This window comes from Saccopteryx leptura, chromosome 1 (genome assembly GCF_036850995.1).
Source record: "Saccopteryx leptura isolate mSacLep1 chromosome 1, mSacLep1_pri_phased_curated, whole genome shotgun sequence".
Classification (NCBI taxonomy): Eukaryota; Metazoa; Chordata; class Mammalia; order Chiroptera; family Emballonuridae; genus Saccopteryx; species Saccopteryx leptura.
The window spans coordinates 386770089-386783045 of record NC_089503.1 but is presented as its reverse complement, the minus strand read 5'-3'; the positions used below and the strand labels follow the sequence as shown (position 1 = coordinate 386783045).

The 12957-nt window shown below is 50.7% G+C and overlaps 1 protein-coding gene across 1 annotated transcript in view; it reads left to right on the top strand.

Annotated features, from left to right (window-relative positions):
* The first annotated feature begins 3587 nt into the window (after window positions 1-3587).
* The window catches only part of LOC136387726 (class I histocompatibility antigen, Gogo-C*0203 alpha chain-like), a 29216-nt gene continuing 19846 nt past the window's right edge, over window positions 3588-12957 (top strand). Inside the window, exons 1-2 of the mRNA XM_066359696.1 lie at window positions 3588-4137; window positions 4332-4616. Of these exons, the coding sequence (XP_066215793.1) occupies window positions 3936-4137; window positions 4332-4616 (487 nt within the window). The 5' untranslated portion in view covers window positions 3588-3935. The remainder of the gene's footprint in view (window positions 4138-4331; window positions 4617-12957) is intronic.

The window sequence follows — 12957 nt, the reverse complement described above, 5'->3', positions numbered from 1 at the left end:
CAGAGCCCAAGTGAGAGCCCCAGACCCCTGCCCCTCCCACCTCCCTCTCTCACACTCACCACCATCTGCTCTGAATCCACCAGGACTGACCTCACTCTCTCCTTTTCTCTGCCTGACCCTGTCACTCCTGATCCCCCAAACATCCCGCATGCTCATCTCCACAGGCTCCGTGCACCCCTACTCTGTCTCCCCTCACACCCCCTCCCCAGCTCCTGAAACCTTCCCACTGTGTCCCCCGGAGGTCTCAGCCCAGGATCAGCCAAATCCACACAGTCCTCCCAGGGTGTTCCTGCACCTGCAGCTCTGACAGGGACCTGGGTCTCCCTGAGGACACGGCTCCCTCTGAAGTCCTGCCATGGGGGTGTCTCCCCTCCCACAGACCTTGTGCCCTGGGCCTGGAGGTGGGTGGGGCCCTTCTCCTCAACTGCTTTGACTTTTCCCTCCCTCCTCCCTAACATCCCCTAATCCATCATCAGATCAAAGCCCCCACTCCCCTCACTCTAGGTAATCCCTGGGGACCCACAGGCCATCACCTCATTTCTTTTAGCTCCTGGCTCACTGTCACCCTCCCCAGAGTGCTATGTCCTTGACCTGAGTAATTTCAACATAATCAGATGTGGAAGGATGAACAGTGGTCCCCAAAGATGTCCAGCCCAAATCCTTGCAGCCTGTGGACAGGCTTCCTTACATGGCAAAGGGACTTGGTGATGTAATGAAGGTTAAGGACCTTAGGACAGGGAGACCATCCTGGATCACCTGGCTGGGCCCAATCATGTCACATAAACCTAAAAGCAGAGAGGTTTCTCTGGCTGGAGTCAGAGATGCTGCAGGAGAGATGAGGGTGAGGGGAGGCAGAGAGGTTCCACGTGGGGGAAGGATTGTGTGTGCTGTGGGGGCCACGTCCCAGGACTGAAGACATCCTCTGGGAGCTCAGGGTGGCTCCAGCTGACACCCAGCAAGGAAACAGGGACTCAGTCCCACATCTGCAAGAATCTAAGTTCAGACAACACAGTGAGTGAGCTTGGCAGTGGATTCTTCCAGAGCCCCGGTGAGGACATGTCGGATGTGTAACCTGCACAACCATGAAATAATAAAGAGTTGCTGTTTAAAGCCACTCAGTTTGTGGTCACTTTACAGCAGGGACAGAACACACACAGCAGAGGTGCTCAGTCCCTGGCTCCTCACTTCCCTGAGCTCCTCTCCTCCATGACCTTCTGCTCTGCTCTTCCTGGGCCCCCTCCCTTGTCATCCCCTAGGTTTGTCATTGCCAATAACCCAGCCCTCCCACAGTCTCCACGCCATGCTTCCCACGCTCTGCCCTCCATCTCCCTACTCACCCCGCAGGGCGGCCTAAGCTCTGGAAACACTGGTGTGATTATTTGATCACAGGTTGTAATGAAATATCAGCAAACCATTCATCATACATGTGCCTGTTTCCCAGGCCTGAGACCACCCTATACTACATCACCTCCCACAATCCTTTGAGCCCACTGGGATCCCAGGTTATTATCCTACCATCTAGTCACCGTCCCTCACCCCTCAATGTCCTCTCCTCCCTCCTCACTCATCTTCAATTCCATGAGACAGCATTTCAATCCCTCCCTTTGATCTCCCTTCCCTTGACACCCTAGCTTGGAAAAACTACACAGCCGGGAAATTCTACCTCTGCCCTCCCTGCACCTGCCCCGTGCAGCTACAGGAGGCTGGAGACAACACAGACACATCGATGCTGTCACGTTAACATCAGACCCAGATCACAAGGGGGTCCACACTGCAGCCCACAATATCCTGTCCCTGCACGGCTCCCTCAGTCCCCCATCCCCTGCTCAAACATCCACTCTCCTTCCCCATCTCATTACTGCCAGTGACCTTGTTTCCTGCTTCACTGAGGAAACTGGACACATTAGAACAGGGGTCTCAAACTCAACTCAGCATGTGGGCGCGCAGAGCAAGATCACAGCCGTTTGGCGGGCCGCACTAGGTCTACAAAAGGCAACTGTTACGCAACACTTTTCTCACTGCAGTTGAAAACAAAAAAAAAATCAGTACAAGGACAATCGTACACGCAGTTTACTCAGTGTCACAAAATGACCAGAAACTGTAGTTCGCATCACAACTGCTGTTAATTAAGCTAATATCTAGCTAGGATGCTAGAGAAATGAAAAAATACAAGTAGGCCCCTAGGCTTACTTAATTTTATCCAAAATATTTTGAACTTCGTGGATTAGTCTGCGGGCCGCACAAAATTGTTCGGCGGGCCGCGGGTTTGAGACCCCTGCATTAGAAGATGATTGTGCCTGATCAGCGATGGTGCAGTTGACAGTTCATCGAACTGGGACGTGGAGAACCCTGGTTCGAGACCCTAAAGTAATCAGCTTGAGCACAGATTCATCTGTCTTAAGCAAAACTCACCAGCTTGGACTCAAGGTTGCTGGATTGAGCAAGGGGTTACTCGGTCTGCTGTAGCCCCGGTCAAAGCACATATGAGAAAGCAATCAATGAACAACTAATGTGCCGCAACAAAAACTTTATGCTTCTCATCTCTCTCCCTTCCTGTCTCTCTGTCTCTGTCTCTGTCTCTGTCTCTCTCTCTCTCTCTTCCTCTCCCTCTCTTTCTCTCTTTGTCAAAAAAAAAAAAGAGAAAGACTATTGTTACGGATTTCCAACACTGTCTACTTGGAGACTTCACCACAGGTGAGCTGTCCACACTCCCAGCCAGAGCTGTCCCTGTGCTGGTGCTCGAGGCTTCACCCTTTCTCGTCTATGTTAAGGTGCTGGTCCAGGAGTTATTCACTATTTTCTCCTCATTCTTTCCTCCACTAGGTCACGTTGCAGCATGAGAATGCACACCCAGACCTCAGCCTGAGGGAGCATAACTGACCGATGGCCCCGCTGCTGTGTTCTCTAATCTGCTGCCCCATTTGCTCTGGGACCTCACTTCTCACAGGCCCCTTCCCATCAAAGATTGAGAACAGCAGGGATACTGAGGCAGGACCATTGCTCCTCTGAGAGTTAACTTATGATCCAGGCTCCCTGACACCCTCTGTGAACTTTCCTTGCTCTGTCCTGGGTCTGGGACGCCTCCAGCCAACCTCCCTTCTCTCTCTCCATCATTTGGATGACCACTTTGAGCACTTGTAACTTCGAGGATGTACATGCTCCTGTTGAAATGCACAGTGACACACGGCTTCCCTGGGCTTCTCTGTATTGAGGTGGGTGGGGGGGAGTCACAGACAAACTCAGGGCTACGGAATGAAGATCATTTCACAATGTAACAATCCCGAGTCACAGACACACTGTGTGGAAAGTAGAATTCAGGAGCTTTGTGAGTCTGACCGCAGTGCTGGTTAGACACATTTCTGGACCAAGGAGCCAAAATCACTTCTTTACAGATCAGCTTCCTGATGTTCAGGGTTCCCGAGACTGTGCTCCCCACTGGGGTTCACAGACAACAGGGAGACTGGTCTCTGAGGATCTCCATCCCGTGTTTTCAGACACAGCTCCTCCAGGGTTAAGAGAAACCCCTGTCCCTCCACCTCCATTCCCTGGGCAAGGTTACTCTCTGGCATCAAGTACCCTGGGTGAGTTTTCTTCTAGAAGAGTCCAGGGGGAGAGATAAGTGGTGGGAGGCAGGGAGTCCATTTTAAGGGTATGGACTCTGGAAAGAGAAGAAGAGTAAAGGACGAGCCCAGCCTGGGGGTCTCTCCTTGGTGTCTTCACACAGCCCCTGGGCCAGGACTCAGAAAGACAGGTGACAGAAAGCTTTCTGCACAGGAGGTGGGGTCAGGGCACAGTTTCGGGTCCCCAGGCCTGGCTCTTGGTTTCTTTGCCCGAAGGCAGAGTCTGGAGGAGACAGTGAGTGTCTGGGAGTCGACATCTGCCAGAGGTCACTTCTCCCTCTCACAACCCGTTCGGATCCCTCTTTCCGGATACTCATGATGAGTCCCCAGATATCACTCCCATTGGGTGTCCAGTTTTTAGAGAAGCCAATCACCGTACCTGAGGTCCCCGGTTATAATGTCTCCGCTGACCAGGTGGACTCAGATTGTCCCCAGACTCTGAGTATTCTGGTCATGGGACCCCCATTTCTCCTGCTGCTGCTCCCGGGGGCCCTGGTCCTGACTCGGACCTGGGCGGGTGAGTGCAGGCCGGGTGGGAGCGGCCTCTTCTTGGAGGAGCGAGGGAACTCGAGAAGTGCTCAGGACCCGGGGAGGGCGTGTGTCCTCCGCCCGTGTCCTGACCCCTGCTCTGTTCTGGCCCCTTTTCCGTCTCCGGGGCTCGGGACCCGCACAAGGCGGTGATCACAGTTCTCATCCCCTCCCCGTCCCCAGGTCCCCACGCCCTGAGATATTTCCGCACCGCCGTGTCCCGGCCCGGCCGCGGGGAGACCTGGTACATCGAAGTCGGTTACGTGGACGACACGCAGTTCTTGCGGTTCAACAGCGACGCCGCAAGCCCGAGGGCGGAGCCGCGGGCACCGTGGATGGAGCAGCCGTGGCTGGAGCAGGAGCACCCGCAGTATTGGGACCGCAAGACGCAAATCTTCAAGGACCACGCACAGCATTACCGAGGGAGCCTGATCGCCCTGCGCGGCTACTACAACCAGAGCGAGGACGGTGAGCCTCGCGCGTGCGTCCCGGTCACGACCCCCTCCCCACGGACGGGCACTGGTCGCCCGAGTGTCCGGGTCTGAGCTCCACCCGAGACCGGAAGACCTCCCACCTCACCCGGGAGGAGCCCGCGAGACTTTGACCCGGTTTCATTTACGGTTTAGCTTTAAATCCCCGCGGTCAGCGCGGGGGCGGGGCCGAGTGGGGGGCCGAGTGGGCGGGGTCAGGGTCTCACACCCTCCAGGCCAAGCTTGGCTGTGAAATGACCCCGGACGGGCGCCTCCTCCGCGGATACAGTCACGTCGCCTACGACGGTACCGACTACCTCGCCCTGAACGAGGACCTGCGCTCCTGGACCGCGGCCGACGCAGTAGCTCAGATCACCCGGCGGGAGTTGGAGGAGATCGGTCAGGCGGAGCGCGTGAGGATCTACCTGCAGGGGGAGTGCGTGGAGTGGCTCCGCCTTTTCCTGGAAAAGGGGAAGGAGACGCTGCAGCGCGCAGGTACCAGGGCCGCGGGGCTCCCTCCTCTCCCCTCGGGCTGCGGCTCCTACACGGAGACAGGAAATGGACCGGGGTCAGAACACCCTCCTTTGGGTCGGACTTGGAGTTCCCTGGGTTTTCAGATCTGGGACCAGAGATCGACTCCCCCTTCTCTCGGGGACAATTACGTGCAGTCTCTCCGGGATGGAGGGGAGACCAACCCTGAAATAACCCATCAGGGGCTCCCCTTGAACCTGGCTGTGGCCCTGGGACACATGGAAACTTTCTCCCTCAGACCTTGTTCTCTGTCCCCCACGCAGTATGTCTGAGGGCCGACCGGCTTTTCTGAGTAATTTAGTCTCCAGGCAGGTTGGAACCAGAAACGTATTTTCTCCCCTCAGGTCCTGTCTTCTACCCTGGAGTGTGTCCCTCCAACTCTAGAACTTTCCAAAGACAGAAGAGATCATCCCAGGGGCCTCTGTCCAGGCTGGTGTCTGGGTTTTGTGCTCCCTCCCCCACCCCAACTGTCCTGTCCACTCTCAGGATGGTCACAGGAGTGCTGCTGGAGTGGCCCATGAGGGATAAAAAGTTCCTGCATTTCTCACCCTCTCCTCAGACCCCCCAAAAGCACAATTGACCCACCACCCCCCATCTCTGACCAATGGAGGTCACCCTAGAGGTGCTGGGACCCTGGGCTTTCTACCTGCGTGAGATCACCCTAGACTGGCAGCGTGAGGGGGCAGGACCTGACCCAGGACATGGAGCTTGTGGAGGATACCAGGCCTCTGGGGGATGGGGAGCATTCCAGAAGTGGGCGGCCCGTGGGTGGTGCCCCCTGGAGAGGACAGGAGCAGTACACGTGCCATGTGCAGCACTAGGGGCTGCCTCGATGCCCCTGACCGGAGATGGTGGTGAGGAGGGGACGTGGGCAAGAGCCCTCTTTCCTCGAGGAGCAGGGGCCTCTGGAGGACTTCAGCAGGGTCAGGGCTGTGGCCGGGGGGTTGGGGCCCTCACCTTCTCTTTCCTTCCCTTCCCTTCCCAGAGCCTCCTCAGGCCACCATCCCCACTGTGGTCACCGTTGCTGTCCTGGTCCTCCTTGGAGCTGTGGTGGGGGGAGCTGTGATGTGGAGGAGGAGGCGCTCAGGTAGGGAAGGGTGGGGTCTGAGTTTCTTGTCCCACAGGGGGTTTCAAGCCCAGGAAGAAGTGTGTCCACTTCATTAATGGGAAGTACTGTCCCCACGCCTGTGCTTCCCCAGTCCGGGGCTGTTTGCTAACATTGACTGTTTAGTGAGGCACGTGTGAACATGAGGGACAGATTTATCACCTTGATGAGTCTGGTGATGGGGACCTGGTCCCCAACAGTCACAGGTCAGAGGAGAAGATCCTGCTGAGGACAGACCTCCTGGAGGGAGATTGGTCCAGTCCCCACACATGTATTTTCCTCAGGTTTCCTGATCCTGCCCTGGGTCTGCAGTCACAGTTCTGGAAACTTCTCTGGGGCCCAGGACTAGGGGTTCCTTTAGGACCTCATAGCTCTGCCTCCTCCCTGGTCTGTCACAGGCTGTTTTCTTCCTGCAGGTGGGAGAGGAGGGAGCTACGCTCAGGCTGCCAGTCAGTACAGAGAGGGTGACCCTGTGACCCTCTGTCAATGGAAATGGAAGCCATGGACCTCACCCCTCATAGTTCCTCCTTTATTCTCCTGTCCTGGGGGCTCTGACCATGTCCTGTTGTTCTATACCAGGCAGTGACAGTTCCCAGGGCTCTGATGTGTCTCTCAGGGTTTGTAAAAGTGAGATCCTGATGTGGGGAGGGGTTGGGGCAGAGGTGACAGGTCTGGGTAATAGGGCTTCTCTGGGACATTTTGAGCATGAGGGGAGGTATTGAGAATGTCACCAGTTACAATGACTGACCCGAGTTTGTTTGTGATTATGTTCTTCTTCAGCGTGAGACAGCTGCCTTGTTGGGGACTGAGTGACGAAAGATGCATCAAACACACACCCACCAACCCAATTTGTGACTTCAGGAACCTCTCACTTCTCTTTCTGCAAAGGGCATCTGAATGTGTCTGCATTCCTATCAGCATAATGTGAGGAGGTGGGAGGCTGGCCCACCCCTGCCCCCAGGTCCCCTCCCCACACTTCCCTGTCCAGCAGAGGGGGGCTGGGCCCTCCCCATCCCTGTCTGTACTTTGTGGAGCACTGAGCTGCAGCTCCTTACTCCCTTATTGAAATAAGACTCTGGGTGGGAATTAGTTTTTTCACTTCTTGCTGTGGGGGTTGTTGGGTTAATTCGAGAAGAAGACCCTAAAGTTTGAGAGGAAATAAATGGAAGCACTGAGAACTTTCCAGAACCTGTGTGTTTGCTGTGCTGAGTCTGTTGCAGGGACAGGAGAGGCTGTGAGGACCAAGCGTGGTCGGGGCCTGTGCCCAGTCAGTGCTCAGTGCTGAGAGCAGCTCAGTAGTCAGTATACAGGAAAGGAAGGCACTGCAGCTCTTAAGAAAAAACACACAAGCCCTGGCCGGCTAGCTCAGCAGTAGAGCGTCGGCCTGGCGTGTGGAAGTCTTGGGTTTGATTCTCGGCCAGGGCACACAGGAAAAGCTTCCATTTGCTTCTTTACCCTTCCCCCTCTCCTTTCTATCTATCTCTCTCTTCCCCTCCTGAAACCAAGGCTCCACTGGAGCAAAGTTGGCCCCAGGCGCTGAGGATGGCTCCAGGGCCTCTGTCTCAGGTGCTAGACTGGTTCCAGTTGCAACAGAGCAACACCCAAGATGGGCCGAGTAGTGCCCCCTGATGGGCGTGCTGGGTGGATCCTGGTCGGGCACATGAGGGCATCTCTCTACCTCCCTGCTTCACATTTCAGAAAAAAAAAAAGAAAATAAAAAACACACAAGACACAACATACAGAAAAGTTAGGTACAGGCAATTCCAAGCCCCTAGGACCCAGAGCCCAGATCTCTGCAACCTCATCAAATTTATTTGTGTCTTTGCTCATCAAGTAAATTAGCAGAGCCTGGGTCAGATGAGCCTAGAATGGATCCAGGTGCAGAATTAATCCTTTCAGGTGTGCAGGAAGTGGCTACAGGGATCTGCTGCTTCCTATAAACAGTCACAGTAGTGCTGGTCAGAGCAGCGTTCTGCCCCCACAGGACTTGGCGTTCCAAAGTCCACACCAAAGATGGTCTCAGGGCAGCATCCTAATCTCTGGCCATTTTCTTACATGTCCCCTTTTTGTTTTTGTGTCTCTGTGTTAGCAGTTTTGCAGCCTCTCTCTGTGTTGATTGTCTGAGGTATTGTTGTGAGCATCTGAGGCCTAAAGAAAACATATTAAAATAATACATATCCTAATGAGACCTCCCAATAATCCAGTACCATTGTTTTATCCAGAAATAGAATTAAGGGCTTGCAGACCATCAGCAATGCCACGCTCAGTGTTAATTAGACACACTCCATCATTAAGTCTCCCGGGAATTGCAAGTCTCATTCTCCTTGCTACAGTCTCCAACTGCATACCCCCTAGGGGCCCAGTCAATCACAGTTCCATAGGAACCAGTAAGTAGCAAAACACTATCAGGCCCGCGACAATCTTCCCAGTGCATTTTCTCAGTGGATGGAGTCCAAAGTGCAGGCATGGTCAGCTGTAGCACTGCCTGCAGCTAAGGGTCCTGGAAGATTAGTAAGTGAACAAATATGAGTGATATAGAAAAGGAAGCAGCGTTGTCGGACAGTTTGGTGTAATTGAAAATAAAGATTAGTAAGAGGTTGTGGTAAAGAAATTTTTAACAAAGGTGTTTCAATCATCCTTGTGACTTGTACTACATAAGCAAATCACTAACAATGTTAACTGGATTGGGAAAATCCTGCAAAGCAGAAATAACAGCATATAATTCAGCTTGTTGAGCAGAAAAACCCGGGGTGGAAATCTGTTACTGTATCACCCGGGTACAGACAGCATGTCCATTACCAGAGCCATCGGTAAAGATGGTGGGACATTAGATAAAACTTCCAGCCGGGTAATATGAGGTAGGATCCACTGAGCGTGTCTCAGGAACTGGAAAAGAGAGTTTTTGGATAATTATCAATAATCCCTGGGAAATCAGCAAAAGCTATCTGCCAGTGTAAATGATTCTGAAAACAAGAAGAAACGTCAGCTCTTGTTAAGGGAAGGATGATCGTAGATGGATCACATCCCACAAGTTGTCGAATCTGTTCTCTCCCTTTGAGAATAAGTGAGGACATGAGATCAAGATGGGGAGAGAGATTTGATGGTAGAATTAGGTAAGAATAGCCATTCAACTAATTCATCATGCTGAACAATAACACCTGTAGCAGAGACGGAGACAGTCTGTTGAATCTTCTCAGGTGCTATTTTTAAGCCAACAATTTGGACCTCTTTCTCTGAAGCAGCAAAGGCTTTAGTTAATTCTTCTTGGTTTCTTGCTGCTACAAGAATATTGTTCATATAATGGGTGTTGCAGTTCTGAGGGAAATGTGACCAATCAGGTTCCAGGGCTTTAGCTACAAAGTTTTCACAGATAGTAGGGCTGGTACGCTGCCTTCTGGCAACACCTTCCACTGAAATCTTTTCACTGGCTCTTTAGCATTAAGGGCAGGTACAGAAAAGGCAAATTTTTCTCAATCTTCCTGTGCCTAAGGTATGTGAAGAAACAATGTTTTAAGTCAATCACTGTTAATGGCCACTCATTAGATATGAAAGATGGATTTGGTAACCCTGGTTGTAAAGCCCCCATACGTTGAATTACTGCATTTCCTGCACATAAATCTATCAAAACTCTCCACCTTCCCAATTTTTTTCTTCATCACAAACACTGGAGAATTCCATGGGCTAAATGATTTCTCTATATGTCCTCTTTCTAATGGCTCTAATACTAATTCTTGAAGAGCCTCCAATCTCTCCTTAGCTAATGGCCACAGTTCAGTCCAAACAGGCTTATCTGCTGTCCATTTTAAAGGCACTGCTTGGGGTTTAGAGAGGAGGCTTTTGTGAACAGCAGCCACTAGAGAAAATGCGACGGGTTCTCTGTTCCTTGTCTATGGCTTCTTGTTTCAGGCTGTAAGGACACTGTAATGCCTTGATGTTTACCGATGCCACTCTCTTTGTAACTGTCACTGGAAAAGCCATCTGTGATGCATCCCAATCTCCCTCTCTACGGGCCTGGAATATTCCTTTCTGAAGAGCCGGTAACTTGGCGGTGACTCCCTAGGTACAAGAACAGGTGGAGGAGGGGACAGCAAATTTCTGCAAAATCAATGAAAGGGGCAGATGGTGAGAAGGTTTGTCAACCATCAGAGCACCTTCAGGTTCAGTGTATTTAATCTCATATTTTCATCTCCCTCATCATCTCCCTCCTCCTCCTCCTCCTCCTCCTCATCATATTGCAAAGGTTCTAAAACAGATTGAACTGAGGTCCAAGTTTGCTGGATAGTAACTGGCAACGAATCACCTTGAGTATATAATTTTCGGCTCTTTCCTCCCTTTCCCCGTCGTGTAAATCTAGACTTCCTAAAGCAGGAACCGAGTGCAGTGCTTCTCAGTCACTTGTGATCATTCTGAAAGTTTCCTTCGCTGCTTTAGCCCCGCCAGCCATCAACTGTTTTCAGAGACAGACATAGGGATGGCATTTCATAACACTGTCCCTTTCCCCCTGGTTACCCTGTATTTTCTAGAGGACGTCCTTACCACTTTCCTGTGACTGACTAAACCGAGGCCTCTATATCCCCTTGGGGTCCAGCAGTTACTTCCTTACTTTATTTATCACCCCGGTAATCTTTCTTCCAACCGTGTTACTGTTCAAATTGGGTCCCTGTTTGGGCACCAGTTGCTGAGACCCACTCAGCAATGGATGTGCATGAAAAAAAGGCGCTGCAGGACTTAAGGAAATATACACACAGGACACAACATAGAGAAAATATGGGTACAGGGAACTCCAAGCTTCTAGGACTGAGAGCCCAGATCTCTGCGGCTTCATTGTATTTATTGTTCTCTTTACTCATCAAGCTAATTAACAGCCTAGGTTAAATTAGCACAGCATGGATTTGGGTGCAAAGAAGGATGATTAACTAAGACTTTTCAGGTATGCAGGAAAAGGCTATAAAAATCAGCTGCTCCCTATAAACAACCCTATCAGTGCTTGCAGGGATAGCATTCTGCCCCCACAGGACTTGATGTTCCAAAGTCCACACCAAGGACCTGTCTCAGGGCAGCATCCTAATCTCTGGCCATTTCCCACACCCCTTCCCTCCATCACATGGATGTGGTCACACTTCAGAAGCTCTCTGAACACCATGATAAAGGTTTGTTTTGTGTTTTCTTGGAACTTTTCCTATATGGACAGGATTGATTAAATCATTGGCCATTGGGGATTGAACTCCCAGTGGTTTGGGCAGTGAGGCTGAAAGTTCCAACCATCTGAGCAAGCTTGTCTTTCTGGTGAACAGCCCCATCCTGAAGCTACCCAGGACCCTCAGCCATGGGCCATCTCGTGAGCATCCCAGGAGTTTATGAGTGTTTTATGACCTCTTTGCCAGGAAGCAGGGTGAAGACCAAATATTTTTCATCATTTCACAGGTGTTTGACCAAAGACTCATTGATAGAAAAAGTAGCATAGCAGTTAATAGACGCCGGCACACCCACTGCTTAGGTTTGATTGAGGCCAACACTCAAAGTGAAAAACTATGACTGCCCCAGGAAGTCCACCAGATGAGGAAGGGGTAAGCCAGATTCCCAAAGCATCATACATTTTATTCCCACAAAGAGATAAAACTATTGTTCTAAAGGCTGGCACATTACTAGAAACCCATTTGGTCACTAACAATTAGTCCAGTCCAGCATTTAATTGAGGATATTCACATGGCCAAAAAAATTATAAAAATTGATCACAATTTTTGGTCAGAGGGGAAATTCAAATTAAGTCATATGTGCTATTGCTGCACCCCTCCCAGAATGGCTACAATGAAAACCTTAGACCAAGTAAATTGTTGGCAAGGATTAGGACTAATTCAATCTCTCATGTACTGCAAGTTTGAGAGTCAGTTGATTCAAATACTTTGAGAAATACTTTGGTAGAAGTTACTACAGCCAGACATAGGCTCGCTTTGGGGCCCAGCATGTCCACTCCTAGTTGTATACCCAGTAGACATACACACAAATGTGTGACAGATAGTGTGAAGAACTTATTCAGAGCTGCACAATTTGTAAACCTGGTTATAACAAATGCTCATAAGTTGCAAAAGACATGGTGTGTGGTCTGTTCACATAATAAAATCCTCCGTGACCATGAGAGTGAACACACTACAACCTCACACTATTATAATACTGTGTGTTTACTCTAACAGAAAAATTAAAAAGTAAATGTAAAAAAGAAATAAAGGAGTAATGAAGACATTCCCAGGTGAACAAAAGCTGAGGAGTTCATCTCACCTACCTGTAATGCTGGAAGGATCCCTTTACGCTGAAACAAAAGGACACTAAGAAGTGATTTCAAATTAGATGAAGAACTAAGAACAGTACATGGAACTGCACAGCTAAACATAGAAGCCAGTACTGTCGCTTTTTTATTGGTAGCTATTTTCCCTACATGATTTAAAAGACAATATGATGCACAGATGTCCATCAGCTGATGAATGGATAAAGAAATGGTGGTGTAACCATAAAATGGAATATGATGTGAACATTTAAATAATGAAGTACTCATTGATACTACAGTGGTGCAATGAACCTTGAAGACACTTGTGATAGTGAAAGAAGCCAGACACAAAAGCTCCATGTGGTCTGACTCCATTTACATCAAATATCCAGAAGAGGCAAAGGGAGACAGAAAGCAGATCAGTGACTCCAATGGACGGGG